Consider the following 27,243-nt stretch of genomic DNA (forward strand, 5'->3'; position numbering starts at 1 on the left):
AAAGTGTCATCTTTAGCTATCAGGGAAATGCAGATCAAAATTGAATTGAGTTGGGTACATGCTTGTAATCCTAGGTACTCAGAAGGCTCAGGTCTGAGCATCACAGTTTGAAGCCAACCTCGGTAGGAACATCTGTGAGACTCTTATGTCCAGTTAACCTCCAAAAAGCTGGAAGTAGAGCTTTGGCTCAAGTGATAGAGTGCCAGCCTAGAGAAGAAAAGCTCTGGAACAGCACCCACACTCTGAGTTCAGGATGGACACAAAGCAAAACAAAAACAAAAAAAACCCAAACTAGATTTGAGCTGAGCATGATATCGCCTCTCATCTTACTTTCTTGGGAGGTAGAAAGCATGAGGATTATAGTTGGAGGCTAGCATTTGCAAAAAGTTAAAAAGGTGTGTTTTTTTTGTTTTGTTTTAACTTTACAAATAAGCTGGACATGGTGGTTGTTCATGCCTATAATCTCAACTACTTGGAAGGTGATGGTAGAAGACTCATAGACCAAGACTGATTCCTGGCACTATCCTTTCAGATAGTGAGCCCAGTCTGAAAGATAAAGTAAAGCAAGGAGATTGGGGGTGCTGCTGAAGTTGCCTTTCAAAACAAAAAGAATACATTGAGATTTACCCACTTTGGTCAGAATGACTACTGGGAAAGAAAAAAGAAGGTGAGGGGAAAGGGAGCCCTATACACTTGGGTGAGAATACAGATTAGTCCACCACTATGGGAAGCTGTGTGGAGGTTCTACAAAACTCTAAAGATACAAAAATAAAAACTACCATATGATGCAGATATAGTAATGCCAGGCATGTGTCTGCAGGAGCCAAAGGCAGCATTCAATAGTTACTGCACACTCATGCTTCTCATTGTACTGTTCACAAAAGCCTAGTCATCAGCTCTGATTCATGCCCATCACTAGATGAATGGAAAAAAGTGTGTGAATGTGGGCTTGATTATATATAACTATATTATATATACACACATATAGTATTAGCCTTGAAGAACTCAGTCACGTCAGTGACATGAAAATGAGTATAAGTAGAACTCGTTATAATGGAAAGTAAGCCAGGAAAACAAGTATTGTGGAAGTATTATGTCACGTGGAATCTTAGAAGACAGAAGGGAGAGCTCATATCTGGTGCTACTCAGATTTCAGGAAGCTGAAATCTGGAAGATGACAAATACTAGGCTGGCTGGGCAGAAAATTTTGCTATACTCACATCTCCAAATAACTAGCAAAAAAAAAAGGCCTGGAGGAATGGTTCAAGTGGTACAGTTTAGCTTAGTAAACTGTGTCCTTCCATCCCTCCTCCCTCTCCGTGCCCTTCCCACCCCAGTTGTAGTAATATACATTCTTACTCACTTTACCCTTTTCACCTCACTGTGTTAGATGACCTTCATTGAATGTTATTTATTTTTGAATGAATTGTTGGACGAATAATTACTGAATAATTGAATAAAACAAAGGGAAACGGGAATTTCCCCCATGTCTTCCTTTGAGAGTTCAGATGTGTTTATCTGTTTGTCGTTACCAGCTTGCATTCACAAGAGATGGGCTCTGTGGCCTGTGGAATGAAATGGTTAAAGATGGAGAAATTGTGTATACTGGGACAGAGTTAGCCCAAAATGGAGAGCTCCCTCCTAGAAAAGGTAAGCATTTTTAACTAGTATTTTTTTTTATTTTTGTAAAGATCCATTATAGAAATTCTGTGATGTGCTATAGAAAAAGGACATTTGAGTAGCACATTTCTCTGAAGTTTCATATTTTGTTTAGTGATGATTATCTAAGATGTTAATTAATATTCCAAGCTGCCCAGATTTCATTGCACTGATGGCATTTTCATTGCAAAATCAGCCCCTTGCATTTGTGGTGGTCTCATTTCCTATCTGTTGTACAGTTTGGAAGTTGTTAATACTTTCCTCCTTTCAATTGTTTTGCCTAATTTTTTTTTTGACACATAGTCTTTTTATGTAGCTCAGGCTGGCTTGGAATTCACTATATAGCCCATCCTGACCTTGAACTGATGATCTTTGTCTCTCTACCTCTCAAGTGTTAGAATTACAGACATATGTTCAATATTGATTATTGTAATATTATTCCTAAAATTTTTCTTGTATAACTCTCCTTTTGCAGTTAAATACCGGTAACCAATCCTGTTTAGTTTTGTGGTTAGGAAAGGAAAGAGACTCATGTACATTTGTTCTTAACCTTGACTGTGGACAGAGTCATCATCAAGACTTTCAAAAGTAATGGAAGCTTGTACTCAACTCCAAACTTGTTGAATCCAGAAAGCCTCAGTTGAATTCCACTACTGTTTGTTGGTCTTACTACTTCAAAGCCTTCAAGAGAAAACTACTACTTTTTCCCCGTTGTAGAATAATTGGAATCCTAGATATTTGAAAATACATGAAAGGCTGGGGGGTGCTGGGTGCTGGGCACCAGTGGCTCATGCCTGTAATCCTTGATTGAAGCCAGCCTGGGCAGGAAAGTCTGTGAGACTTTATCTCCATTTAACTACCAGGAGAGCCAGAAGTGGAGCTGTGGCTCAGGTGCTATCCTTGAGCAGAAGAGCTCAAGTACAGAGCCTAGGCCCTGAGTTCAAACCCCAGGACTGGCACAAAAAAAGAAAACAATACACAAGAGACAGTATTAATGTATCTCTTTGGTGACAATGTCTAGCAAAGTGAACTCCTGTTTCCTTTTGGTACAATTTCCATATAAATACAGAATAACAGAGATGAATACAGTTAGTGATTGTGAAACCCTCCCCAAATACTGTGGGGCTCCATTTGTTTATTACAGGGCTCCACAGCTTTCTGTATCCATTCCCTGTATTCAGAAGTATGCATATTCATTTATTTATATGTTTATTTAATGCTGGCACTCAGACTTGAACTCAAGGCCTGGGCCCTATCCAGCTTTTTTGCTCAAGTTTTTGCTTTACAACTTGAGGCACAGCTCCACATCCAGTGTTTGGTAGATAATTGGAGATAAAAGTCTCTCCTCTGGGCACGGTGTCATGCCTATAATTCTGGCTACTCAGGCTGAGATCTGAGGATTTTGATTTGAAGCCAGCTCAGGCAGGAAAGTCTATGAGACTCTTATATCCAATTAATTACAGAAAAATCTGGAAGTGGTGCTATGACTTAAGTGGTAAAGCACTAGCCTTGAGCAAATGGAGTGCAGGGATAGCACCCAGGCCCAGAATTCCAGCCAAAACCAAAAAATCTCTCAGACTTTCCTGCCGATGCTGACTTCAATCCACAGATCTCAGCCTCCTGAATAACTAGGATTATAGGTGTGAGCCACTTATACTCAGCTGTTTTTTATGAAGTACCTTTGATACTTTTTGTTCTTTATTCTTTTAAAAATCACGTGGCTAGAAAACAAAAGATAATTGTTCTTTGTGCACATCAGTAATCAACAGGGAATGTTTTTTGACATTTCAATTTAAAAGTTTCTATTTTGTGTGTGTGTATTTATGTGTATATGTGTTTGTGTGTGTGTGCATGCACACGCATGTGCATGGGCATGTATATGTGCACACCAGTACCAGGGCTTGACCTCAAATCTTGCTCAGGGCTTTCAGTTAGCTTTGTAGCTCACAGCAGACATTCTACCACTTGACCCATGCCTCCAATCCAACTAATTTGCCTGTTAATTGGAAGTAATGCCTGGGCTGTCTGTGAACCATGATGCTCAGATCTTACCCTCCTGAGTAGTTAGGATTACAGATGTGAGCCCCTGGTGCCCGAAAAAGTTTCTATTTTAAATGTGACATAATAAGTACTTTTTATGATTAGAAAATATACTTTTTAATAAATAGGTTCATACATATCATGTTTTCTTATGTGGGTTTAAACCCAGGGCTTCAGTTCTGGAACTCAGTTGAGCCACAGCCCTGGACCCATTTTGTTTTAGGAATATTTTGATAGTCTGCAGTTTTTGCCCTGGGCTGACCTCAGACTTTGATCTTCTTATCTCCATCTCTTGGTCCTCTTACTAGCTCAGCTTCCCAAGTAGCTGAGATGATAGGCTTGTTCCTTTCCACCTGCCTCACTTCTTGGTTGAGATAGGGCCTCAGCAACTTTTTGTCTGGGTCAGCCTCCAACTAATAGTCCTGATCACCTCCCAGGTAGCTGGGGTTACAAGTGTGAGCCATTTTGTCTGGTCTCGAGTTCTGATTCAGTAAGTTTGTGGTGAGCCTTGCATTTGCCTTTTAAACATGTTTCCAAGTTGTGTTGATGCTGTATACTTGAGGAATACCTTGTTTCCCTTGCATAGGCCTGGTCTGTTGCATTGGGAGAAACCAAAAGAAAGGAAAAGTGTTTTCTTGTGCACTCATTAGAAAATAGAATAATGAAAATGTATCTACTGTATTCCAAAACAAGTACAGTTGTTTTTTCTTCATCCACTTTTTGTCCTTCATAATGCTTCTTTACTGTTTTGCATCTTGAGAGTTTTCTGGAAAGCTTTAGTAGTCTACCTTTAGTAGTCCACCTTCTGTCCTTCTTGTGTCAGCTGTAAATAATGACGTCAGCATCCGTTGGATCCCTTGCTTGTCTCTGGAGTCTGTTCCCTACAGGATCAACAGTTCCTCTGTGGCTCTGAAATTGGCCTTGTTTATGTGGCCTTTAGCTTATACCCCGAGGTTTCTAGGGTATTGCGTTGGAAGGGAGTAGGTAAGAGTGAAGTCTTTGGCAAAGTGATGACAAGTCCCAATATTATCCAAACAGACACAATGAAATCTTCAGCAAGGTTGCATTCTTAGCTGTTCTGAAAACTTGTTCAGAGCCCACCATGGGGTTTAGGACCCATGGTAGGGGTTAAGGCCCACTTTGAGAGTAAGAGCATGGTAAGACATTGAGGTCTGGACCCGTCTCCAAGCTGCCACTGCCATCTGGAGAACTTCATTTGTTTGCTTAAATAGATTATACACGTGCAAAGTTCATCTGGGGAAGATGGATTTTCCCCCCCTTTTTTGATTTTATGGTTCTTTCCCTATTGTGGTCTTGAGTCAGAGGACAATTCAAAGGACAGCCACAACAACAAGCTGATGAGGAAATCATGCACATCCACCCTACCTGATTTAATTTCTAGGCCTTTTTGCTTGTGATCAAGCAGGCATGAATTCTCTGATGTGGGAACCAGTCTTATCCTAAAGATCATTCCAGTCTAAAGATGTCCTGACAGAATTATCACTCTGATCTTGGGAAAATAGAGTCCAGAAGCTACTAGGAGAAGCTGAGCAGCCAAGGCTGGGCTGACACTTTCTCTAGAGATGGCTCATTGCCTTCCTGCATAGAAAGGAAGCCCTGTAGCAAAAGGCTTACTATACTTTTAAAAAATGGTCAGCTTTGTCATTTTTAACATACTTTTCCAGGTGTTATAAGTGAAGGCAAAGGTTTTCCCTCATTTTTTTTACGCTGTTTCTGCTTATTTGTATTTCTTACTATCTTATTTCATGATGCTTGGTCAGACATTTTTGTCTAAAGCTAATAGTATTGCCTTGAATTCATATTTGTATTTCTCTGCTATCATACTTCTTTTTTTTTTTTTTTACTTAACCTCAGCCATCCATTCATTCTGACTTAATTTCAGCCATTGGTATTAATTACAATACTTTATCTAAATCAAAACTAAGGGCCCCGCCCACCACATCTGTTATTTTTCTAGACCAGTTTTCTAGGTGTGTACAATTCAGTCTCCTTCAGACATTCACTCTCTCAGTAAGCACAGACCCCAGAGAGCATGCGTCCTACAGAGCATGTCAAGTGTTCATCCTTCCCAAACCACTCACACTTCTACCCTACCTATAGACTTGCAGGTTTTCAGGACATGACCTTCAGGTTTGACAGTTAGCTAAAATGACTCAGAGAAAAGACTCACTTGTTTATTCTGCCTTTAGAATATACAAGCAGGAGCAGGCAGATGGGAAGAGATGTACAGCACAGAGTGTGGGAGTGGGGAAGCTTGCCCAGTCTGTGTCCTCTCTGGGCATGCCCCTCCCTCCACGCCCACATCTTCACCATACGTTTTGTAACTAAATCATTACCCTTGCTCCCCTGCTTGAGGTCAGGAGCAAATTCCCCTCCTCTAATGACCTATTTGATTGTTCTGATGACCAGCCCCGGTACTAAACTATTTTACACTTATAATCTCATGCCTGTAATCCCAGCTATGAAGGAGAAACAGGAGGAGTCTTAGTTCAAGACCAGTCCAAGCCAAAAAAAACAAACAAAAAACACTACCCTATTCGAAAAATAACTAAAAAATACAACCAACAAAGCTGGGGTGGGGGGGAAAGGGGTGCAGAAGGATCCAGGTATGGCTCAAGTGATAAGAGTGCCTATGTACCTTAGCAGGCCTGAAGCTTGAGTTCTAACTCCACTACTACAAAAAGCTAAAATTAAGGGGAAAAAAAAATTAAAGATCTGAGGGCATAGCTGAAGTGGGAGTATAGGTGTAAGCCTTCATATCTAGCCTATTTGCTGTAGAAGCCAAGATTTGGGGCAAAGATGAGATAGATATAGATATGATATGTAAGTGTTAAATAGGTAACTATTATATATATTTATTTAACCAGTATATGAATATTTAATCTGTAAACATATATATGTATAAATATATGTTTAGAGATTTAAAGGACAGGAAGTATTGTTGAGCTCTTATGTCTATATTCTTTTAACCTGGGCAGATGTGTCTCCTGCCATCATAGTTGCAGTGAGACAAAGGCGTGTGTGTGTGTGTGTGTGTGTGTGTGTGTGTGTGTGTGCGTGTGTATGTGCGTGTGTTCATCAGTGTGCCTGGTGGCAGGTGTGTTTGTATTCTTGCTCAAGAATCCACAGATTAGCTAATGACTCCATTTAATAGTGCACCAATGTCTTGAGGCTAACAAAGTTCTAGAACATGGCTTTTAAGTGGATAGACTACAGAATAACAGCATGATCTTTGGCGATATAAAAAAAGATGGTTAGAATTTTATAATTCATTCAGGGGGAATATGTAATCTTACATTTTTCACAATCTTAACCATGATGTGGAAGTTCTATCAATTTGCCTGATGAGTAAAACTAGGGAATTAAGAAAATTCAGCTGTCCTCAAAGCAACACACAAGACATGCAAATGCATATGTTGTTATATTCCACGCTGTTAGGACCAAAGGGATGGATGCTTATCACTTGAGCCATAACTCCACCCTTTTTACCTGGGTTGGTCTTGAACTATGATTCTCCTACCTGTATTTCCTTCATATATGGGGTTATAGGTGTGAGTCATCATATCTAGATTATATGCTGGCTCTGAACTAGGATCATCTTGTTCTCTTATCTCCCAAGTAGCTCGACTTACAAGGGTTACCTACTGCACTTGACTTCTTGCAAACTTTGCCCAGTCTATCCTCTTCCTATATCTGCCTCTAGAGTATTACAGTCATGAACTTCCACTCCCAGCTCTTGCCTAGCTTTTTTGCTTAAGACTAGCACTCTACCACTTGAGTTACACTTTTTACTTCCAGCTCTTTGCTGGTTAATTGGAGATAAGAGTCTCATGGACTTTTCCAGCAGGTTGACTTGAACTCCTAAGTTTAAGTGTTCCTCCTGCTTCTGCTTCCTGTGTAGCTGAGACTGTAGGTATGTACCACCATGCCAGGCTCATGCAGCTATTTTTAATTCAGTGTTAGGTCTCTTAAAAATTTTTAACTCATTAACTAATTTGTATTGCATTCAAGGTAATAAAATTTCCAAGTTTTATAGTTTTCAATAAAGGGTTAGTTCCTTCCCAGATCTGTTCTCCACCACCCATCAGGTGTTATTATTAGTTTTGGGGTTTTTTAAAATACAAATTCTGGATGTAGGAACATATACACAGAAGTTCAAAGTTTCTTTGGATATTTGTATCTAGGACTTCCCACATGATTAGCAAGCAGTCTATACTGTGTAATACTTCCAGCCTACAAGATTTATTTTAAATAGAAATTAAAAATTCTTGTTGGATATGGGTAAAAGGAGAGATATTCCAAAAGTGAAACACCTAGACCTTACAGGTTCTGACTGGATTTTGTCTTCTTGGAAGACAGTAAGTGTATCTCGCCTGTGTCCCAAGCCATTGAATTCTATGCACTCCTGTTCTTCAGTCTGAGACACAGTCTGAGCAGGTGGATATCATAATTTAAGTCAGAAACAGGGCTGTAAATGCAGTACACCAGTGACTTCATCCTGGCTCTAATGTACCTGGTTTATGATCAGGTAGTCATATTTGATAATAACCCTGAAGCTACAATCTGATTATAAAGTTTTCCATGCAACTTTAATGTGTTTGTCTCTTATAGTTGGCTGAAAATGAGAAAGTATGCAGGAAAACCTCAACAAGGGTTATTCTGTGGCAGTTTTGTTCATTATGACTCAAGAAAGTTGTAGTATTGTCAAGGTGAATTTATACAGCATTGTTGGATCCAAAATTAGTTAGGCTATTGCCTGGTTTCTGTGATAGCAGGTGTCTCCTTGGCCTCTGGGAAAGGTCTGTGGTGTGTGCATGTGCAATAAATGTGAGGGGCTGGGGACTCAGGGAACTTCCCTGTACCTCAGTTCAACTTTGCCTCATTGTCTAGCTTCAAGGGTCTGTCTTCTGTAACATTGCCCGAATGGATGTGCCTCTAGCCCACATCGTTTCTATAATTTCTTACTTGATTATTTAAAGATCTGGAATGGTATTACCTGTTTTGTGTTAGGCATTTGGGATATATCAGTGAACAAAACCAGACAAGAAAAATGAAATGAACAACTCCCCTCCCCTCAAGAAACAATAACAACAAAAACATTTTAGAGCTTACACTCTAACTTTCTAATATTTGTCCATTTAATATGGCATTGTTTTAATTCTTATTTTCCTAAACATGAACTTGAGAGTGTCTTCTTAGCATTAGACATTTGGCCTTTCCTTTCCTTTTCCCTTCCCTTCCTTTCCCTTCTCCCTTCCTTCCCCCTTCTTTTCCCTCTTCCTTCCCCTTTCCCTTCTCCCTTCCCTTTTTTTTTTTTTTTTTGGTCGGTCATAGGGCCTGAACTCTGGGCCTGGGCACTGTCCTTCAGCTCTTCAGCTCAAGGCTAGTGCTCTACCACTTGAGCTCACAGCACCACTTCCAGCTTTTTCTTCTTATATGATACTGAGGAAACCAACCCAGGGCCTCATGCATGCAAGGCAAGCAAGCACTCTACCATTGAGCCGCCTTCCCAGCCCTCCGTTCCATTTTTTTTTTTTTGGTGGTACTAGAGTATAAACCCCATCTTTTTTGCTTTAGTTGTTTTTTTAGCCAAGTTCTCTTGTTTATCCCTAAATGGGCCTGAACTGAGAGAGCCTCCCATTTATGCTTCCCAAGTAGTTGGGATAACAGGTGCATGCCACACACATACAGCTATATTGGTTGAGATAAGAGTTCTGAAAACTTTCTGTCTGGTCTGGCGTGCAGCTGAGGCCCTTTCCATCTCTGAGATTACAGCCTTGAGCCATCACACTCAGCAGGAATCCCTTGCACATATATTTGTCTCATTGGCTTCAGTATTGTGATGTCTGTCATATTTGGTCTCTGTCTCCAGTTTCTGACACAGGTCTCCTGGAACAGTCCTCAGTTCCTGATGATGGATGATAGGAACTTCTTGTTTTAGTATTTGGTTTCAGTCCCTTTCCCAACGGAAGAGATTCTGAAACACTTGGAATCTCTGTAGCGATGGGTTTTTCATACCCTAATGAAAGTGGGGGAGGAGGGGAGGGACTTCAGCTCCACGTATCTGTGGCTCTTATGATCCAGACCCTTCCACCCTTGTCTTATCTGCCTTTTCTCTTCATTTGTGCTAATATGATACCTTTTATAGTAAACTGATCACAGTGAGCAAAGTGTTTCCCTAGGTTTTGTGAGTCATTGTGGTAGTCCCTATGCTTTCCCTTTCTGAGGTTTTAGTTGTATATTGTCAATCTCCATCTGAAAATATGAACTGGAAAATTCCAGAAATAAGCCATTTGCAAATTTTAAATTGTGCTGCTCTGAGTAGTGGAATGAAATCGCGCATAGTCCTACCTTGGATGTGTAGTGCAATCTACCAGGAGGTAGTTAGTAGCTGTCATGTTAGCTGGTTGTCAGGTCAGCTGTTGGTATTTGGCACTGAGTTCAAGTAACCCAGATGTAGTAACCCAACAATACCACACAGTTCCTGTGTCATTCTCCCAACTTCCTCCTTGTCATATAGCATCACAAGGAGGAGAGAATAAGTGTAAGATAGTGTGAGAGACAGGGAGGAGAGACCACTTGCATATAACTTACCAAAGTATAGTAATTAGTCTATCCTATTTTTAGCTGTTGTTAATCTCTCAATGTGCTTAATTTAGAAATTAAACTTTCCCATAGTATGCATGTATGTATGGGGGGAAAAAGCAGTATGTATAGGGTTTAGAAATGTAGTTTCAAGCATGGGTCTTGGAACTCAACAGGAGGTCTTGGAACCTGTCTTCCATGGGGACTACTGTATAGCAAACTGTTCAGTACCTTTTCACTGATGTATGTGAAGTATATAGATAGAATTGCATAATATAAAATATATAGGTTTCCTTTAGGCTGCTAGGGATTGAACCCAAGGGCCGTTCGTGCTAAGTATTTATTATCTCCCCTCCAGCCTAGATTTATATTTGTATTTATGCTATTCATATGAATATTTTAGTAAGAACATTTTATGCCAGGACTTGTTTATACTTCAGAGTTGAGGTGCTTCTTTCTCCTCTGTCCTGGTTATAAGGGAATTTCATGGCAATTGTTATTAACTGAGCATCGCTCATGGTCTGAGGTCATGTTCTCACCTCTTTTTGAATTAAGTTCAGTGCATGGCTGTGATCCTCAGTTATCATTGGAGGAGGGATTGTACAGTTACAAGTGAGTTTTGAATCAGTTCCTTCCTTGTATAGAGCAATTGGGAACAACTAGAGTAAAGCAACTATGGTGAAATTCAAGTAAGCACATTACTAAATGCCAACTTTCTTAGTTGGGAAGTCTAGTAAACAATGGATGAAATATTGTGTAAGATATTTTTTGGATTTGAGTGATATTAGTTTCTTTGTCTCCCTTTCCTCTGGCAGTATTGAACTCAGAGTAGGTGCTCTAATACTTAAGCCAGCAATATCCCCACCTACCCACCCTCTTTCCTCTTTAGTTTTTGCCTTGGGTCAGCTTCTATCTTCTTTTTTGTTGTTGTTTATTTTGTTTTGTTTTGGGAGTAGGGCTTGAACTCTGGGCCTGGGTGCTGTCCCTCAGCTCTTCAGCTCAAGGCAAGCACTCTACCACTGGAGCCACAGCACCACTTCCAGTTTTCTGGCTGTTAATTGTAGATAAGACTTTCCTGCCCAGGCTGGCTTTGAACTGAGATCCTCAGATCTCAGCCTCCTGAGTAGCTAGGATTACAGGCATGGGCCACTGGTATCCAGCTCCAGCTTCCTATCTTGATCCTTCTACTTACACTTCCCATTTAGCTGGGATTACTGGCATGTACCACCCTGGCCATCTTTTATTGTCCCTTTTAATAAAATTGTATAGTCATTTATTACTAAAGAGGTCATCCTAAACCTGTTAAAGTTATAATTCCTGTTTTTCAAATTATTTAGTTAATGATGTATGTTTAACTTTGGGAGAAACATTTGCAAAGAGACTACGAAATGACTTTTTGTTTTGAGAAAAGCAATTACATTTTTAATTTTCCAGATGATGGTGTTGAAACCCAAAGTGGAACCAAGAAAGAAGATCTAAATGACAAAGAGAAAAAAGATGACGAAGAAACCCCTGCACCTACATTTAGGGCCAAATCAATCCTGGAGAGCTGGGTATGGGGCAAGCAACCAGGTATGGCAGCCCTCTTAGGTTTTCTAACCTTGCGTCTTGATCTGCTACTAGTTTTGACCAACATAGATGAACTTCTTGGTTTGCTAATGGAATTTTCTGAAATTAACCTTTTTTGTATTGTGGTGAAATATATATATACATATATATGTGTGTGTATATATATGACAAGACTTGCATTGCAACATTTTAAGTGTATAGTTCATTTGCATGAGTACATTTACACTATGATTGGACAACATCATCACATTTGTTTCTAGAACTCTTCATCATAACCAAACTGCCACCAATGCTACCACTGTTACACTTTGGTGACTGTGCATTTAACTGTTCTAGGAATCATGCAATATTTATCCCCTTGTATCTAGCTTCTACATATGAGAGAAAACATGTGCCATTTATCTCTCTGAGCTAGGCTTACTTAACATGATTTGTTCTAAGTTCATTTCTCTGCAAACCCAATTTTTTTTTTAATCAACAAGGAATGAATGAAGTTTTCTTGTACAAATTTGTAGATTATAAAATGGAAAATTTCCCTGGCCATACCAACTGCAATTTTCTCCTGAGGGTTTACCTGCTAATATCAGTTTTCTTTGTTTGCATGAACATACATATAAATATGTGTATGTGTAATTTTAGTAATGTTACTTACCTTGTAAGACTGTCTTGTGTCTTGAGATGAGCTGTGTGGGTCAGGCCAAGTGTTTATGCTGTTATCTAGCATGTATTAGTGTAATCTAAAAATTAGTTGAAATGTGACTTGATTGTTTTAAAAATTTTTATTTTCATCTGTCTTGCTAGAAATTGCCAGACTATTTTCAGAGACAGTTGATTTCATCTTTTCTATTCTTCTGGGGTTTTTTTCTCATTGATTTTGCTTTAATCTTTATTCTTTGTTTCTGTTTGCATTGGATTCTGTTTCTTCTAACTCTTCTTCTTAAGTTAGAAGTTTAGATGAATGATTTTAAATCTTTTCTCTTTTTTAATACAAATATACATAGCCAAAAATCTCATCCCTAGAAGTATTCACATCCCATAAACTAGGAAATATTTTTTCATTTCCAAAGTTTTTGAGCCAGGTACCAGTGGTTCACACCTATAATCCCAGCTACTTAGGAGGTTGAGGTCTCTGAGGATCATAGTTGAAAGCCATTTCAGGCAGAAAAGTCTGTTGAGACTCATTTCCAATTAACTGGCAAAAAGCTGGAAGTGGAGCTGTGCTAGTGGTAGCATGCTAGCCTTGAGCAACAAAAACTCAGGGACAGTGCCCAGGCCCTGAGTTCAGACCCAGGACCAGTACACACACACACACACACACACACACACACACACACGGACAGTGCCCCCCCCCACACACTCAGGGACAGTGCCCAGGCACACACACACACACACAGGGACAGTGCCCAGGCCCTGAGTTCAGACCCAGGACCAGTACACACACACACACACACACACACACACACACACACACACACACAATCAATCCAAAGACCAAGACTTATTTTTATTCTCATACATTAGTTTTTCTTGGGGAGGTTCTCCATGACATTTCCATTCATGCACACATTGTGTCCTGATCAAGCTTGCTCTTTCTGTCATTCTCCCTTATCCCCACCTCCCTTCTAAAACAGTTGCAGCAGGTTGTTCTGTTTTTTATATGCACAAATCAATGATTTCAATCATATTCATTTTTATCTACCCTCACTATTTACCCTCCCTTCTCTATCTAATACTCAGGCTTGTTAGCAGAGCCTGCTTTATTTTCTTATCATTTTTTTCCCCTAAAGTGTAAACTAATTGTATCAAAGCATTTCACCATGGCATTTGACATGATATTTGAATTTTAGCCACATAACCCTCTCTCTTGCTTTTTCTTTCCTCTTGCCCCATTCGTTATGTATTCTTCATATAATTGCAATGTATTTTTATATGATTTACATGCCCATTATTCTCTAAACAGTCTTAGAATCATTTTCTATGTGTCTCATAATTTTTTCAACTTATTTATTATTTGAAAGTGTGTTAGTTTAACTTCCAAATATTAGATTCTAAATACCTCTTGTCAAAATGATTTTTAGTTTAGTTGGAGTCAGAAGGCATATTCTGTGTGTAAAAAATTTTGAGATTTGCAATCTGTCTGATTGTATTTTACTATTCTGTGAATCTTCAAGAGGTTTTTTTTTTTCCTTGTTTGAATCAGGGTCTTGATGAGCCTGCTATAGTTAAGTGTTCTTCAATCTTAGCCCTTTTCTATGAATCTTAAATGAGGTCAAATTAGATGATAGTATTGTTTAAGTGTACTGGCTTGAAATTTTCTCCTCACTTGCTATTTACCTTATTGGGAGAGAAGTTCAACTGACAGACAAGATTGGACTAACAGGAATGAGAACTCTCCACAACCCTTTGTTACTTATTTGCTACTTTTAGTAAGTAACAAAGTAAATAATGTTGACTAGGTGCCAGGAGCTCATGCCTGTAATCCCAGTGCGATTCAGGAGCCTGAAATCTGAAGATCATGATTGGAAGTTAGCCCAGGCAAGCAAGTCTGTGAGACTTTTATCTCCAGGGAAGCACCAGAAAATCTGGAAGTGGAGCTGTGGCACAAAGTGTGAAACAGTGCTAGCCTTGAGTAAAAAAAAGCTCAGGAATAGCTACTAGGCTCTGAGTTCAAGCCCTAGGACCAGCAAAAAAAAAAAAGTAGTACTGGTAGTAAGATACAAAAAATTAGACGGTACAGGTAAAGCAAGGGAAGTTCTGCAGTCTTGGCTTCATGAATTCTAAAGCCTTGTTATTAAGTGCATGCATTTATATGTGTGTGTGTTTACGTGCACACGTGCACAGACGCACACACGTGTGACAGTACTCGGGCTTGAATTCAGGGTCTTGTACTCTTGCTTAGCTTTTTCACTCAAGGTTGACATTCTGCCACTTGAACTACACTTTCATGTCTGTGTTTTTGCTGGTTAATTAGAGATAAGAGTTTTCGAATCAGATCTGAGATCCTCAAATCTCAGCCTCTCCTGAGCAGCTAGGATTATAGGCTCAAGCCATCAATGTCCAACTTGTTTACATTTTTAATTTAGATCATAATAGTGTTGGCTAAGATTTTCTCTCTGTCTTGAAAATACCCTGCTAAGAATGTAGACTTTATCATTTTTGTGTGTGTTTGTTTACTTATTTTTTTAAAGGTGGGATTGAACCCAGGGCTTCATGTATGTTAACAAGCTCTATACTTCTTAGCTATACCCACAGTCCTATAGGTTTGTATATGTTTACAGAGTGGCATCTTGCCAGGGAGGCTGAGTGGTCTTTGTCATATGCTGTACTCCTCTGTGTGTTTACATAACCCCTCTCTGCCTCAATTTCCTCACTCACAAATTGTATATACAGTCTAATTTCTGATGCTGGCTTAGCAAGATGTTTAAAACTGGGAGCAGATATTATGCACCTGGGTCTTTCCTGCTATCATTGTCTGAGCATTACAACAGAGCATGCACAAGGAATTGACAGGTTCTTATTTTGTTTCCTAGATGTGAATGAACTGAAGGAATGTCTTTCTGTGCTGGTTAAAGAGCAGCAAGCCCTGGCTATCCAGTCAGCCACTACTACCCTGTCAGCCCTGAGACTCAAGCAGAGGCTGGTGATCCTGGAACGCTACTTCATTGCCTTGAATAGAACTGTTTTTCAAGAGAATGTTAAAGTTAAGTGGAAAAGCAGCAACATTTCTCTGCCTCCTGTGGACAAAAAGAGGTAATAATAAAATGAGGGAAGAATACTGTTGGTGGTTCCCTATAAGATTCAGGCTGTTGGGCTCAAGGAGTGGCTTATGTGATTTGAACACCAGCGGAGCAACATGAGGCCTGAGTATACGACACACACACACGCACGCATGCATGCACGCACACACACACACATACTCACACACACACACACACACACACAAAATCAGGCTCTTTCCAGGTGTAATGGTACATGCCTGTAGTCCTACCTGTTTGAGAGATAGAGATAATATTGTAGTTTGAGTCTAGCTTGTACAAAAAGTTACTGAGTCCTGATCTTGAAAAATTGAATACAGGATTTTATCCTGTATTTAGATTTTATTTTATCCTGTTTAGATTTTATCACTGTTATTTTTTTAAGTGTTTTTGTTTTGTTTTGTTTTGAATGGAGGCATGAGAATAGTCTGTCCTGTTGAAGTTCCTCGTGAAGAAACACAGTTGGGATTTTTATTCCCAGTGATAAAATGTATATAATGTATTTCCATAGTCTAGATAAAACTTGATAGAAACCCACCCCTTTTGAGTTAATGAATATCATGTATTAAGTATGAGATCTTTATGCTCTATGTTGCATGTGTTAAGAATAAATTGATATTAAATTTTAAAAAGACCATTAGTCACATTGTGGTCCAAATCCTTCAAGTATTATTTATCTTATTTTAGTGCTTTCCTGTTCCTCTCATTGACTGCTTCTCCCATCCGTATGTGTTATCTGCAGTTCTCGGCCCACTGGCAGAGGGGTGGAAGGGCTTGCCAGAGTTGGATCCCGAGCAGCGCTCTCCTTTGCCTTTGCCTTCTTACGCAGGGCCTGGCGGTCAGGTATGTGTGTATAGCTTGTCCATCTGTTTGCCTGATCTGTGGGGAGGTTTGGGCTCCATAGTTTCTGCCACCATGGGTCAGTGGTGTGATCCCATATGCCATATCCCAGCACCTCACTGCCTTCATTTGTAAAAGAAGAGGTTGCTTTTTTTGGTCTGTGTCTAAAAAAAACCAAATTGTGGCACTGAGGGCTCAAGAGGCAGATCTCTTGCCTGGCAGTATTGACGCTATGAATTCAGTTCCCATTGTAAGGAGAAGGGATGCATTTACCATCCTTTTTGGCCATTCCTTTCCAATAAACCACCACCATGGAATACCTCAGTACCGGTTTATTCCTACAACAAAGCAGTATAGTTTGAGCATTCCCTAATGTGAAAATACGAAATCCACATGGTCCAGAGTTTGAAACTTTGACCACTAACATGCAGGTAGAAATTCATACCCAATGTCAGGTGATGGTTTGCGGTCAGAATGAAGGCACACTAAAAATATTGCATAAAATATCTCCAGACTCTAACGAATATGTGAAACAACTAAAATTTGTGTTCAGAGTCATGCTCAGGTGGCTCATGCCTGTAATCCTAGCTATGCAGGAGGCTGAGATCTTAAGATTGCAGTTTGAAGCCGGCCTGGGCAGAAAAGTCTCCATGATGCTCTTTATCTCCAGTTAACCACTTAAAAACTAGAAGTGGCACTGTGGCTCAAAGTTGGTAGAGTGCTCTAGCCTTGACAATGCCCAGTTCAAGTCTCATAACTAATCAAAAAAAAAAGTCCCAGAGGTGTCTCATTATGTAATGCAGATACTCCCAAATCCCAAACATTTCTACTCTCAAGCTTTCAGATGAAGGATTCTCAATCTGCATTGTTCATATAAAAGCCATCAGATAAAGAATTGACTTTTTTTTTGGAGTTTTTCCAAGATAGATAAATATATAATTTTATATAACTATAAAGAGGCACATAAGCATTGTGTCTTTGTTTCTCCCCTAAGTGTATCCTCTTTTGGTGAATGGACTTTTGAGGCAGTATTGTTAGATTTCAGTCTATTGAGGAAGAAATGGAAGAGGTGTTACACATTCTTACTTGAAGGGTAGAACTCTTAACTAGGAAAATGAGGAGAGCGGTGCTTGTCTGCATTGCCCGATGGCAGACAGCCTGTTGAGTTCCTTAGGAGGGGTCATGCATGTGTCCTCAGGTGAGGATGCAGACCTCTGCAGCGAGCTGTTGCAAGAATCCCTGGACGCCCTGCGCGCTCTCCCAGAAGCTTCGCTTTTTGATGAGAGCACAGTGTCTTCAGTGTGGCTGGAGGTGGTGGAGAGAGCAACCAGGTTCCTCAGGTCCGTCGTGACGGGGTGAGTGCTCTTCTCCTATCTGTCTTCCTGCACAACCATTCCACTGTGCTTACGCCTCATTCTCATTGCTCTCCGGTTTTTCCTTGTGTTTCCAGCATAGTCCTGACTCTGGTAGACCTCAGTTCTCAGCTTTCCAGATGACTTGGGTTTAGAATATTCAGATTTGGCCCAGGAAGCCGTCACTTGGAATTGGGATGGACAATGTCAACTGTTTTGTAGTTTAGTGGGTCGTCCTGATAGTTAGCAGTTTGGTGATCCATCATTTACAAGTGAGCACTTCTTGGGTAACTCTCAGTACCATTCTGGGGGGTGGAGGGAATGATTGGCACTGAGTTTGAAATTTTGAAAAATTATAACATAGGAGAAAACAACTACTCAAGCAAAACATTGAAACCAGGACTGGAAGTACTAGTGGTCAATGACAGGGCCTTGCCTAGCATGTCCCAGGCCCTACGTTTGGTCCCCAAAACCCACCTCCAAAAAAAGTGTATTCCTTTTTTATTATGTTAGCTTTCTGTTGCTGTGACAGAATACCCGTGATAATGGACTTCAAAGGAGAAAAGCTCAAGCTGATGGTTTTGTAGGTCATTGTCATTTGGCCTTTTTGCTTCGGGCTTCTGGCAGCCCAGCATATCATAGAGAGAGCAGGTGACAAGACAGATACTTGTTCACCTCCCTGTGGCAGCTGGGAAGCATGAAGACTAAGAAGAGGGGGCCAGGACCCAATATCCCTTTCAAGGGCTCACTGTACAATGACCTAACTTATTCCCATTAGGCCCTATCTCTTAAAGTTTCCACAATCTCCCAATACAGCTATGTGCTTGGGATGAACCTTTCAAGACATATGCTTTTTGGGGACATTTAAGATCCAAACCAAGGATAGCAAATAGCTACTATTTTGGATGCTATGTATTTTGGTACTGTGTGTGTGTGTGTGTGTGTATGTGTGTGTGTGTGTGTGTGTATGTGTGTGTGTGTACATACGTGTACACCAGTACTAGAGCTTGAACTAAGGGCCTTGTATATTTTGGTACTGTGTGTGTGTGTGTGTGTGTGTGTGTGTGTGTGTACACACCAGTACTAGAGCTTGAACTCAGGGCCTCGTGCTCTTGATTAGCCTTTTTGCCGAAGGCTAGTACTACCATTTGAACCACACCTCCATTTCTGGCATTTTGTTACTAATTAGGGATAAGAGACTTGAGGATTTGTCTGCTTGAGATGGCTGCAAAGTTGGCTCCTTGGATCTCAATCTCCTGAGTAACTAAGTTTATAAGTGTGAGCCACTCATGCCCAGTTTGGTACTGCTTTTAAATTTAAAGAAACAATAGTATTCAATATAAAATTTTGCTGGCAAAGGCATGTATATACACACATGACATACATATAAATATTATACATGCATATACCTAGTACTAAATGACAATGGACTGAACCATCACCCTATACATTTCTTCCTTTTAGTTTTGTGTGTGTATGTGTGTGTGTATGTATGTGTGTGTGTGTGTTGTGTGTGTGTGTGTATGTGTGTGTATGTGTGTGCATGCATGCACAGGTGCATGCCCAGTGATTCTAGGTAGTTAATAGGAAGTAAGAGTCATGGATTTTCTTGACTGGGCTGGCATCAAACTGCAATCCTCATATCTCAGCTTCCTGAGTAGCTAGAATTGCTGGTGCCTGGCCCTTTTTAGTTTTTTTTTTTATCACAGATATTTTATTACCGTAACACTTTTTTGGGGGCAAGGGTAAGGGGCAGTGCTAGGAATTGAACCCAGGACCTTCTGCGTGCTGGTTCTCTACCATTGTGATACATTTCCAGACCCAGTTTAAACATGCACACATTCACATAAAATACACACACACATACAGAGCTTCATAATTGAATTGTAATATCTTAAATTTATGTAGCAAGTCTCAGAAACTTGATTCGGGATATTAGAAATACACCTTTCCATGGGAGAGAGAAGGCAGTCAGCAGGCTGGTATGATTTTGCATATTTTACTTCCTCTGTTGTTCCATGGCCTGTGTTGCTGTCATTTCAGGGATGTTCATGGAACACCAGGGACCAAAGGGCCTGGAGGAGTTCCCTTGCAGGACCAGCACTTGGCCTTGGCCATCCTGCTGGAGCTGGCTGTTCAGAGAGGCACACTGAGGTGAGCAGTACCAGGCCAGATGTCCTGGGCAACATCTGTGTTTCCACACAGACCAGGATCCTCCACTTGAAGCTTTTTTGGTAGTTACTTAGAGATAAGAGTCTCGTGGACTTTTCTACTTGGGCTGGCTTCAGACGGGTATCCTCACGTCTCAGCCACCTGAGCAGCTAGGATTACAAGCATGAGCCACCAGCTTCTGGCTTATGATAAGCTTTTTGTTTTTTAAAGTAGAGAATAGGGCTGGGATGTAGCTCAGTGGCAAAGCGCTTGCCTAGCAAGTGCAACGTCCTGGGTTTGATCCCCAGTGCCAAAAAAGAAAAGACAAGAAAAATACAGTTTAAAAAAAAATAAAGTAGAGAATAAATAATCTTTCTCCTTCCAGCCAAATGTTGTCCGCCATCCTGTTGTTGCTTCAACTGTGGGACAGTGGAGCGCAGGAAACTGACAATGAGCGGTCTGCTCAGGGAACCAGCGCCCCCCTCCTGCCTCTCCTGCAGAGGTTCCAGAGCATCATTTGCAATAAAGATACGCCTCATGCAGAGGGGGATACTCATGTAAGTATCAGGGTATTCCTGGCAAGACTAAAGACTTAAGACTTACAAACAAGACAATGTGTATGCCCATGGCAGTGGTTGTCATTGGGACAGGGTGTATTTGATGGTGACTTCTGCAAGACATAAGGGTCATGTGTCTATTGCATGGATGGAACAGAGTGTTATCGCACGAGCTGTTAAGATTCAGTGAGTGGCCAGAGCCAGCCCTGAGCTTCAGGTCCTGGACTCTGTGTTCCTATCTCTGGATTGTGTGTACTTAGTGAGAGGACACTATCTTGACATGGATCCAGTGTACTTTTAGAGGATTCTCTCTGTTGCCATGGTGAGTGTGGAGCTGCTGAACTGGATCCTCTGAGCCCTGCATGTCCATGAATTAGTACCTGTGTTTTCCTAAGCAACTACAGAACTGGCTGTCCTTGAAAGAGTGAATTTTAGATGCTGTGTTAATCTGTTTTGCATTTCTCTAACAAAATGCTAGGGAGGCAGGCTAATTTATAAAGAACAGAGTTTTAGTTTGGCCTATATTTCTGGAGCACAAAAAAATTAGGGCTCTACTGGCGATAGAGTCCCAAGATGATACAGGGCACCTTATCACAAGAGAGAGGTTGTGTATGTTGGTGTCTGTGTGGTCTCTCTCATTATTACACCAAAGGGTTCTAACCTGATGACCGAGGGCTCTATCCTAATCTCTGTAATTTAACATCATAGTCTGATTACATTCCCACCTCCTTAATACGTCACAGCAGGGACTACACTTAACACATGAACCTTTAGGAGATGTTCATACCATATCCACTCTGACCATAGCAGATGGAGTGGTAGATGTAAGGAAGACTCATTCCATGAAACAGTTACTTAGGGGACTGAAGCGTGGTAAAATGCTGACACTATGTCAAGAGCAAAGCATGAGAAGTAGGTCATGGTGATGGAGGTAGGCAAGCATAGTAAGGGCTGAAGCTGAGGCCCCTATGCAAAGGAGCAGTGCAGCCTATTCGAAGGAGATGGTCTGACAGGAAATCTTCCTTTGTCTACTTTATGAAAGCCTCTGTGTCTGCAGTGATCTCATTGTCCACGTTAGTTCTCACTCTGTGGGTCTCCATTCTTAGTGTCTTCCTTTTTGCTGCCGATAGAAAACACTTGGATCAGCAAGTCCTTACTTTATCATCAGCCCCAAACAAAGTCTGGCAAAATGTAATTAGTAGCTCATTCTGTTTGTCCATCCTGTGGGCTAGGCACTTTGTGAGGCATGTCTCCTGAGTCACAGACTTTACCTGTGAAGGATCTGAGGTGAGGGAAGTTACAGGCTGGCTCTTTCCTGGAAAGAGCTACTTACCATGCTTTGTTCTTACTCATCTGTTAGTTAGCACTCTTAAATAATAATAATAAGTTGCTTCTGCCCTTTGGAAGAAGTAGAACTATGGATTAATTTGCAAATGAAAATTAGATTTTCTCCAGAGTGGGAAGTATTCAGTTTAAAGACTCGGATTAAAATTAGGGCTGTCTGTTTTTTAGTTTTGGAAGCCAGGTTGAGGTGCTGTGCTGTGTTCCTGCATGGATCCTTGTCACAGTATATCCCTAGGATGGTTTGGACATATTAGCATCCATGTTGCTTCTATAGCATAGGGTTCAACTTACGGGGCAACAAATATTTAGATTTACTCTTAGTATTGTGCACATTTATACAGAAAGCACATAAAGGTATAGCTATATCAGTATTGTTTGATTAATGGCTAAAATGAGATTTAATGCATAATTGAAGTACACACACACACACACACACACACACACACACACACACACATACACACGGCCAATATGTATATAGGCTAATTGTGTTAATTTTCTTTTTTACTACCATTTCTGACTATGCTTCTTTACCTCTTTTCTCTAGCTTTTATCTGGCCCTCTGAGCCCCAATGAAAGTTTCCTGAGGTATCTTACTCTTCCACAAGACAGTGAGCTCGCCATTGATTTACGACAAACAGCTGTTGTTGTTATGGCCCATTTAGACCGCCTGGCTACACCCTGTATGCCTCCTCTCTGTAGTTCTCCAACATCTCATAAGGTATGTGTTAGAGCAGTATTTGTCTTCCTTTCTTTCCCTTCCCTCCATTCCTCCTCTCCCTCTTGCCTTCCTTTCCCTGGAGATCAAGCTCAGGGCAATGAGGATTTTGGACACAAACTATGCTGTATTTTCAGCACCCCCAGAGCAGTATTCTTTTTATGTTCTATAGTCAGTAATACTCTACTCCCACATTGTAATTCTATGCATGTTTCAAACTTACTTTTTTTGCTATCAGTCATAGAAGCTGGCTTATAGGTTTTTTTGGTTGCTGTGATACTAAGGTTTGAACTTAAGGCTTTTTGCTTGGCAGGCAGGTGCTCTACCACTGTGCCATACCTCTAGTTTGTTGGCTTATAGTTTTATATATGTTTACTGATTAAGGTATTATGATTGATCAGAATGAATGATAAACAAGCTTTTGAGATGTTTAGAGTTTAGGAATCCAGACCGGGGTCCCCAAAAAGCCATCTTTCTCCACATGACCACAGACCTTTCCACTTTCTGCAGGAAGGTTCTATAGCTTCTTCCTCCCTACCCACTTTTGATTCTGGAAAGAAACCCAGGGCCTTTGTATGCTTAACACATGATACCACTAAACTACATCCTCTGCCCAGAGCCTTTTTTGTAGACTCTAAACATGGGTTTATGTAATGCTGGCTCTAGTAGTAATGACAGTATAGTTATAGTTTCTCTGCTAATAATAATGGTGCTGTAACCTGCCTGTACAGAGAGACCCTGGAGAGTGCCTGTCCACCAAAGACCTTACCCATGGTCATGTCTGCTATCACATTTCTCCCATTGCATCTGTGAGAAAACTAACATATGGAATGCTAGTGAAGTTTGTCAGGGTCATACAGAAGAATCTTGGTTTTCAGTCCAAGTTTCTCTACATTTTTATTTTTGATGTGAACATTATTTTTATTAAGTAGCTATATTTAAAAGAATATAGCCACCCAGTTCAAACAATCAACCAGCCCTTTTTGCTTGTGTTACTTTTAGAATAAGATACTGATTGTTTTGCCAGACCAGGCTGGCCTTTGAGATTCCTGTTTATACTTCCTGCATAACTGGTATGATAGATGTATACTGCCACACTCAACTTTTTATTAGTTGCAGTGGAGTCTTGTCAACTTTATGCCTGGACTGGCCTCAAACCACAGTCCTCTCAATTTTAACCTCCCGATTATAGGATTGAGCCATTGTATCCAGCTTCAATTTTGCATCACTTCTGTTCTTTCCTTTCCTTTCTTTGTTTTAACCTCAGTGTTACTCCTAGACATTCTCCTGCTGTAAAAACAATGCTTGCTTTTTTATCTTACAGGGATCATTGCAGGAGGTAATAGGTTGGGGATTAATAGGATGGAAGTACTATGCCAATGTGATTGGAGCAATCCAGTGTGAAGGCCTTGCCAACCTTGGAGTCATGCAGATTGCTTGTGCAGAGAAGCGCTTCCTGATCCTGTCTCGCAATGGCCGTGTGTACACACAGGCCTACAATAGTGACACACTGGTGGGTGGCATAAGAGATGTGCTGGCATGCTTCTCTCGGTGGATGAGGGGTCCTGCTTGCAGATGCCAATTGGTCTAAGTCTTATCAGTCATAGATAAGCATCTATTCATAGTATACCAATCATGTGAACATTTCACTGCAACTGTATGTCAAGCTTTAAGAACAGGATCTTCTTATAGTGAGAATTATTATTAACTGATTTCTTTTTTGCAAACCAGCATTCCCAAAATCATTTGATTTAGGGGTCAGACAAGTACCAGAAGGAGTTGAGCCTGTTGGGGATGATAACACCTTAGGTCACGTGTGTTTCTATGAGAAGACATTACTTCCTTCTAGTGTGTCTGCAATATACAGGGCATCCTGCTTTGTCCACCATCAGCACTGGTCATACCATGGCTCTCATGGTGGTTATTACTATTGTTCTGGGCTGGGTGAGCTGGGTAATTGGCCTGGGAGTTCCAGACACCCCTAGTCTTTCAGTTAAATAGGTTTTCCCAGGTAGACATATGGCATTGGTGAGGGGAAGGTGGGGAGTGGAGATAGTTGTGCTGTTTTCATTATCCTTAGACTTATGACTAATTTTCTTCCTATTTTACTCTTTTAGGCCCCCCAACTGGTCCAGGGTCTTGCCTCCAGGAACATTATAAAAATTGCTGCCCATTCTGATGGTCACCACTACCTGGCCTTGGCTGCCACTGGAGAGGTGTACTCCTGGGGCTGTGGGGACGGAGGACGGCTGGGCCATGGGGACACTGTGTATGTACAGCTTATTCCTTGCTTTCCTCTGTGTGACAGTACTTGTAACAGGATGGGTCTGGGTGTTTGCATGGCTTGGTTGTAGAGGGGTACCGTGTGTGTGTGTGTGTGTGTGTGTGTATGTATGTATGATCTATCCACCCCTGATGACTTTTTAGGAGCTTCAGTAACAGCCAGCAGTTATATTCTCCATTAGGTTTCCTAAAGCATATCCCACATACCGTCCCTTCCTTCACAGATATTTCATTCACAGATACTAGGTTTCCCACCAACTTACTGGTTGACCTCTTGAACTATCATATTGTCACAGATATGAAAACCAAAGTTTTTTTTATATTGTGCTAGAGATCAAATGCATCAAAGGTGCATTGTAATTACCATCTGACTTGTTGAATCAAACCCCCTTTGCATATCATCTCTCTGTCAATTTTATTTTGTCTCTTTTAGAATTTAATAAATGTGCTATAGGATTTGGTTTACAGGTTCTTTTACTTAACATCATATTTGAGATCCAGCTAGGTCATTGGGCATAGCAATAGTTTCTTTGTTGCTGGTGGACCATTGTTTGGAGTTGTTGTGAATAACGGTGCACGTCATTATACAGGTCTTTAATAGATCCTGTTTTGAAATTCTTGCTTGGTGTTGTGTTTCAGTTTAACAAAGTATCAATAATACTAGGTGTTTGAGATACCTAATAGGCAAAGCTCTTTTGATGTTGTGATTTATCCTTAACATTGACCTAAAAAAAAATTCCTAGGGGGATATTCATATGTGTTCCTCCATCCCACAGGCCTCTGGAGGAACCTAAGGTAATCTCTGCTTTCTCAGGGAAGCAAGCTGGGAAGCACGTGGTACACATAGCATGCGGGAGCACGTACAGTGCGGCCATCACTGCAGAAGGAGAACTGTACACCTGGGGCCGGGGCAATTACGGCCGTTTGGGCCATGGTATGTCTGCAGCATACTAGCAAAAAGCATTCAGTAGGAGTTGCTTCTACCCAAAGGACTAGAATAACAATGGTTCTGTCTGTTTGAAGGCTCCAGTGAAGATGAAGCCATTCCAATGCTGGTAGCTGGGCTTAAAGGACTGAAGGTTATCGACGTTGCATGCGGGAGTGGCGACGCTCAGACGCTGGCTGTGACTGAAAACGGTATGTTAGTGCCCGAGCTTGGCAGTCTCTTGAGGGTGCTGATGGCTGCTTTCCTGCAGGGGCGAGATTTGGATAGAGCGACCCTTCTGTGAAGCCCTCTGCTCACATCCTCCTTTTTGTGGGTTTGGGTTTCTGGCTTCCGTGAAGAAGTCCAGGGAACATGATAAATTAAACAGGACTCTAAACTCATACAGTGAGATCAAAGAAGGTAATTTTAGGAGATCACAAGGGCTCAATAGCTATATGCATATATCATACAAAGTGATGCTTATCTAAACAACTTTTAAGAAGTGGAATCGAGGCATTCTATTTTACTTTTGTGGTTCTTTTTATTTTCTGTTTTTTTTTCCCCCTTTTGTCGCTGTTTTCAATTTCTGTACCTTTTGTCTTGTATGTAAGTTTATCTGATTTGAGGAAGGGAAACGGAAGCACAGAAACACTGGGACAAAAGTTGAACCACTTCAGCAGTGATATTCACTAGACACTATGTTAGAAATGAACTATACAACTTGGAGGGAAGGGAGGTCAAGAGGGAAAAGACTGGGAGAAAATGAGGGAGGGGGTGTCAGTGTTCAAAAAGAAATGTGCTCATTACCTGATTTATATAACTATAACCCCTCTGTATATCACCTTTACAATTAAAAAGGAAAAAGAAAAGAAAATGGTCAGGGACAGCACCTAGGCCACAAGTTAGCCTTTCCTACACAGGCTGGCTTCAAACTGATCCTCCTGAGTAGCTAGGATTATACATGTGAACCACAGATGCCTAGCTTGCAACTTTGCATTTCTAAATTGCTTTTATATCTGAAGTCTAAACTAGCAGGTCCATAACCACCTGCTTAGTATGGTTAACTATATAGATTGGTAGTCTACATTTGTGTGTCTTACTGGTATATATTATTTGTAGCCATTTAAGGACTTCTATTGGAATACACAATTCTTCTTTCTCTTCCTCCTCTTCCTCTTCTTCCTTGTCCTTTTCCTCTTCTTCCTCTTCTTTCTTTTCCATGTCTGTCCTAGAGCTTAGGCTCTATCCCTAAGCTTGTTTTTGCTCAAGGTTAGTAGTACTCTACCAATCTGAGCCATAGGTCCATTTCCATCTTTTTTTGTTTGTTTGTTTGTTTTTTTGGGGGGGTCCAGTCATGGGGCCTGAACTCTGGGCCTGGGCACTGTCCCTCAGCTCTTCAGCTCAAGGCTAGCACTCTACCACTTGAGCCACAGTACCACTTCCG

At 40.8% G+C, this 27,243-nt stretch overlaps 1 protein-coding gene across 1 annotated transcript in view; it reads left to right on the plus strand.

Annotated features, from left to right (window-relative positions):
• Nucleotides 1-1,538: 1,538 nt before the first annotated feature.
• Herc2 (HECT and RLD domain containing E3 ubiquitin protein ligase 2) overlaps nt 1,539-27,243 on the plus strand; it is a 139,734-nt gene continuing 114,029 nt past the window's right edge. The window contains exons 1-12 of the mRNA XM_013011908.1: nt 1,539-1,650; nt 11,740-11,877; nt 15,405-15,624; nt 16,372-16,472; nt 17,668-17,824; nt 19,865-19,975; nt 20,358-20,529; nt 22,421-22,594; nt 23,916-24,104; nt 24,709-24,860; nt 25,651-25,808; nt 25,898-26,011. Coding sequence (XP_012867362.1) covers nt 1,578-1,650; nt 11,740-11,877; nt 15,405-15,624; nt 16,372-16,472; nt 17,668-17,824; nt 19,865-19,975; nt 20,358-20,529; nt 22,421-22,594; nt 23,916-24,104; nt 24,709-24,860; nt 25,651-25,808; nt 25,898-26,011 — 1,759 coding nt within the window. The 5' untranslated portion in view covers nt 1,539-1,577. The remainder of the gene's footprint in view (nt 1,651-11,739; nt 11,878-15,404; nt 15,625-16,371; nt 16,473-17,667; nt 17,825-19,864; nt 19,976-20,357; nt 20,530-22,420; nt 22,595-23,915; nt 24,105-24,708; nt 24,861-25,650; nt 25,809-25,897; nt 26,012-27,243) is intronic.

The sequence above is a fragment of the Dipodomys ordii genome, unplaced genomic scaffold (assembly GCF_000151885.1).
Source record: "Dipodomys ordii isolate 6190 unplaced genomic scaffold, Dord_2.0 Scaffold15, whole genome shotgun sequence".
Lineage (NCBI taxonomy): Eukaryota > Metazoa > Chordata > Mammalia > Rodentia > Heteromyidae > Dipodomys > Dipodomys ordii.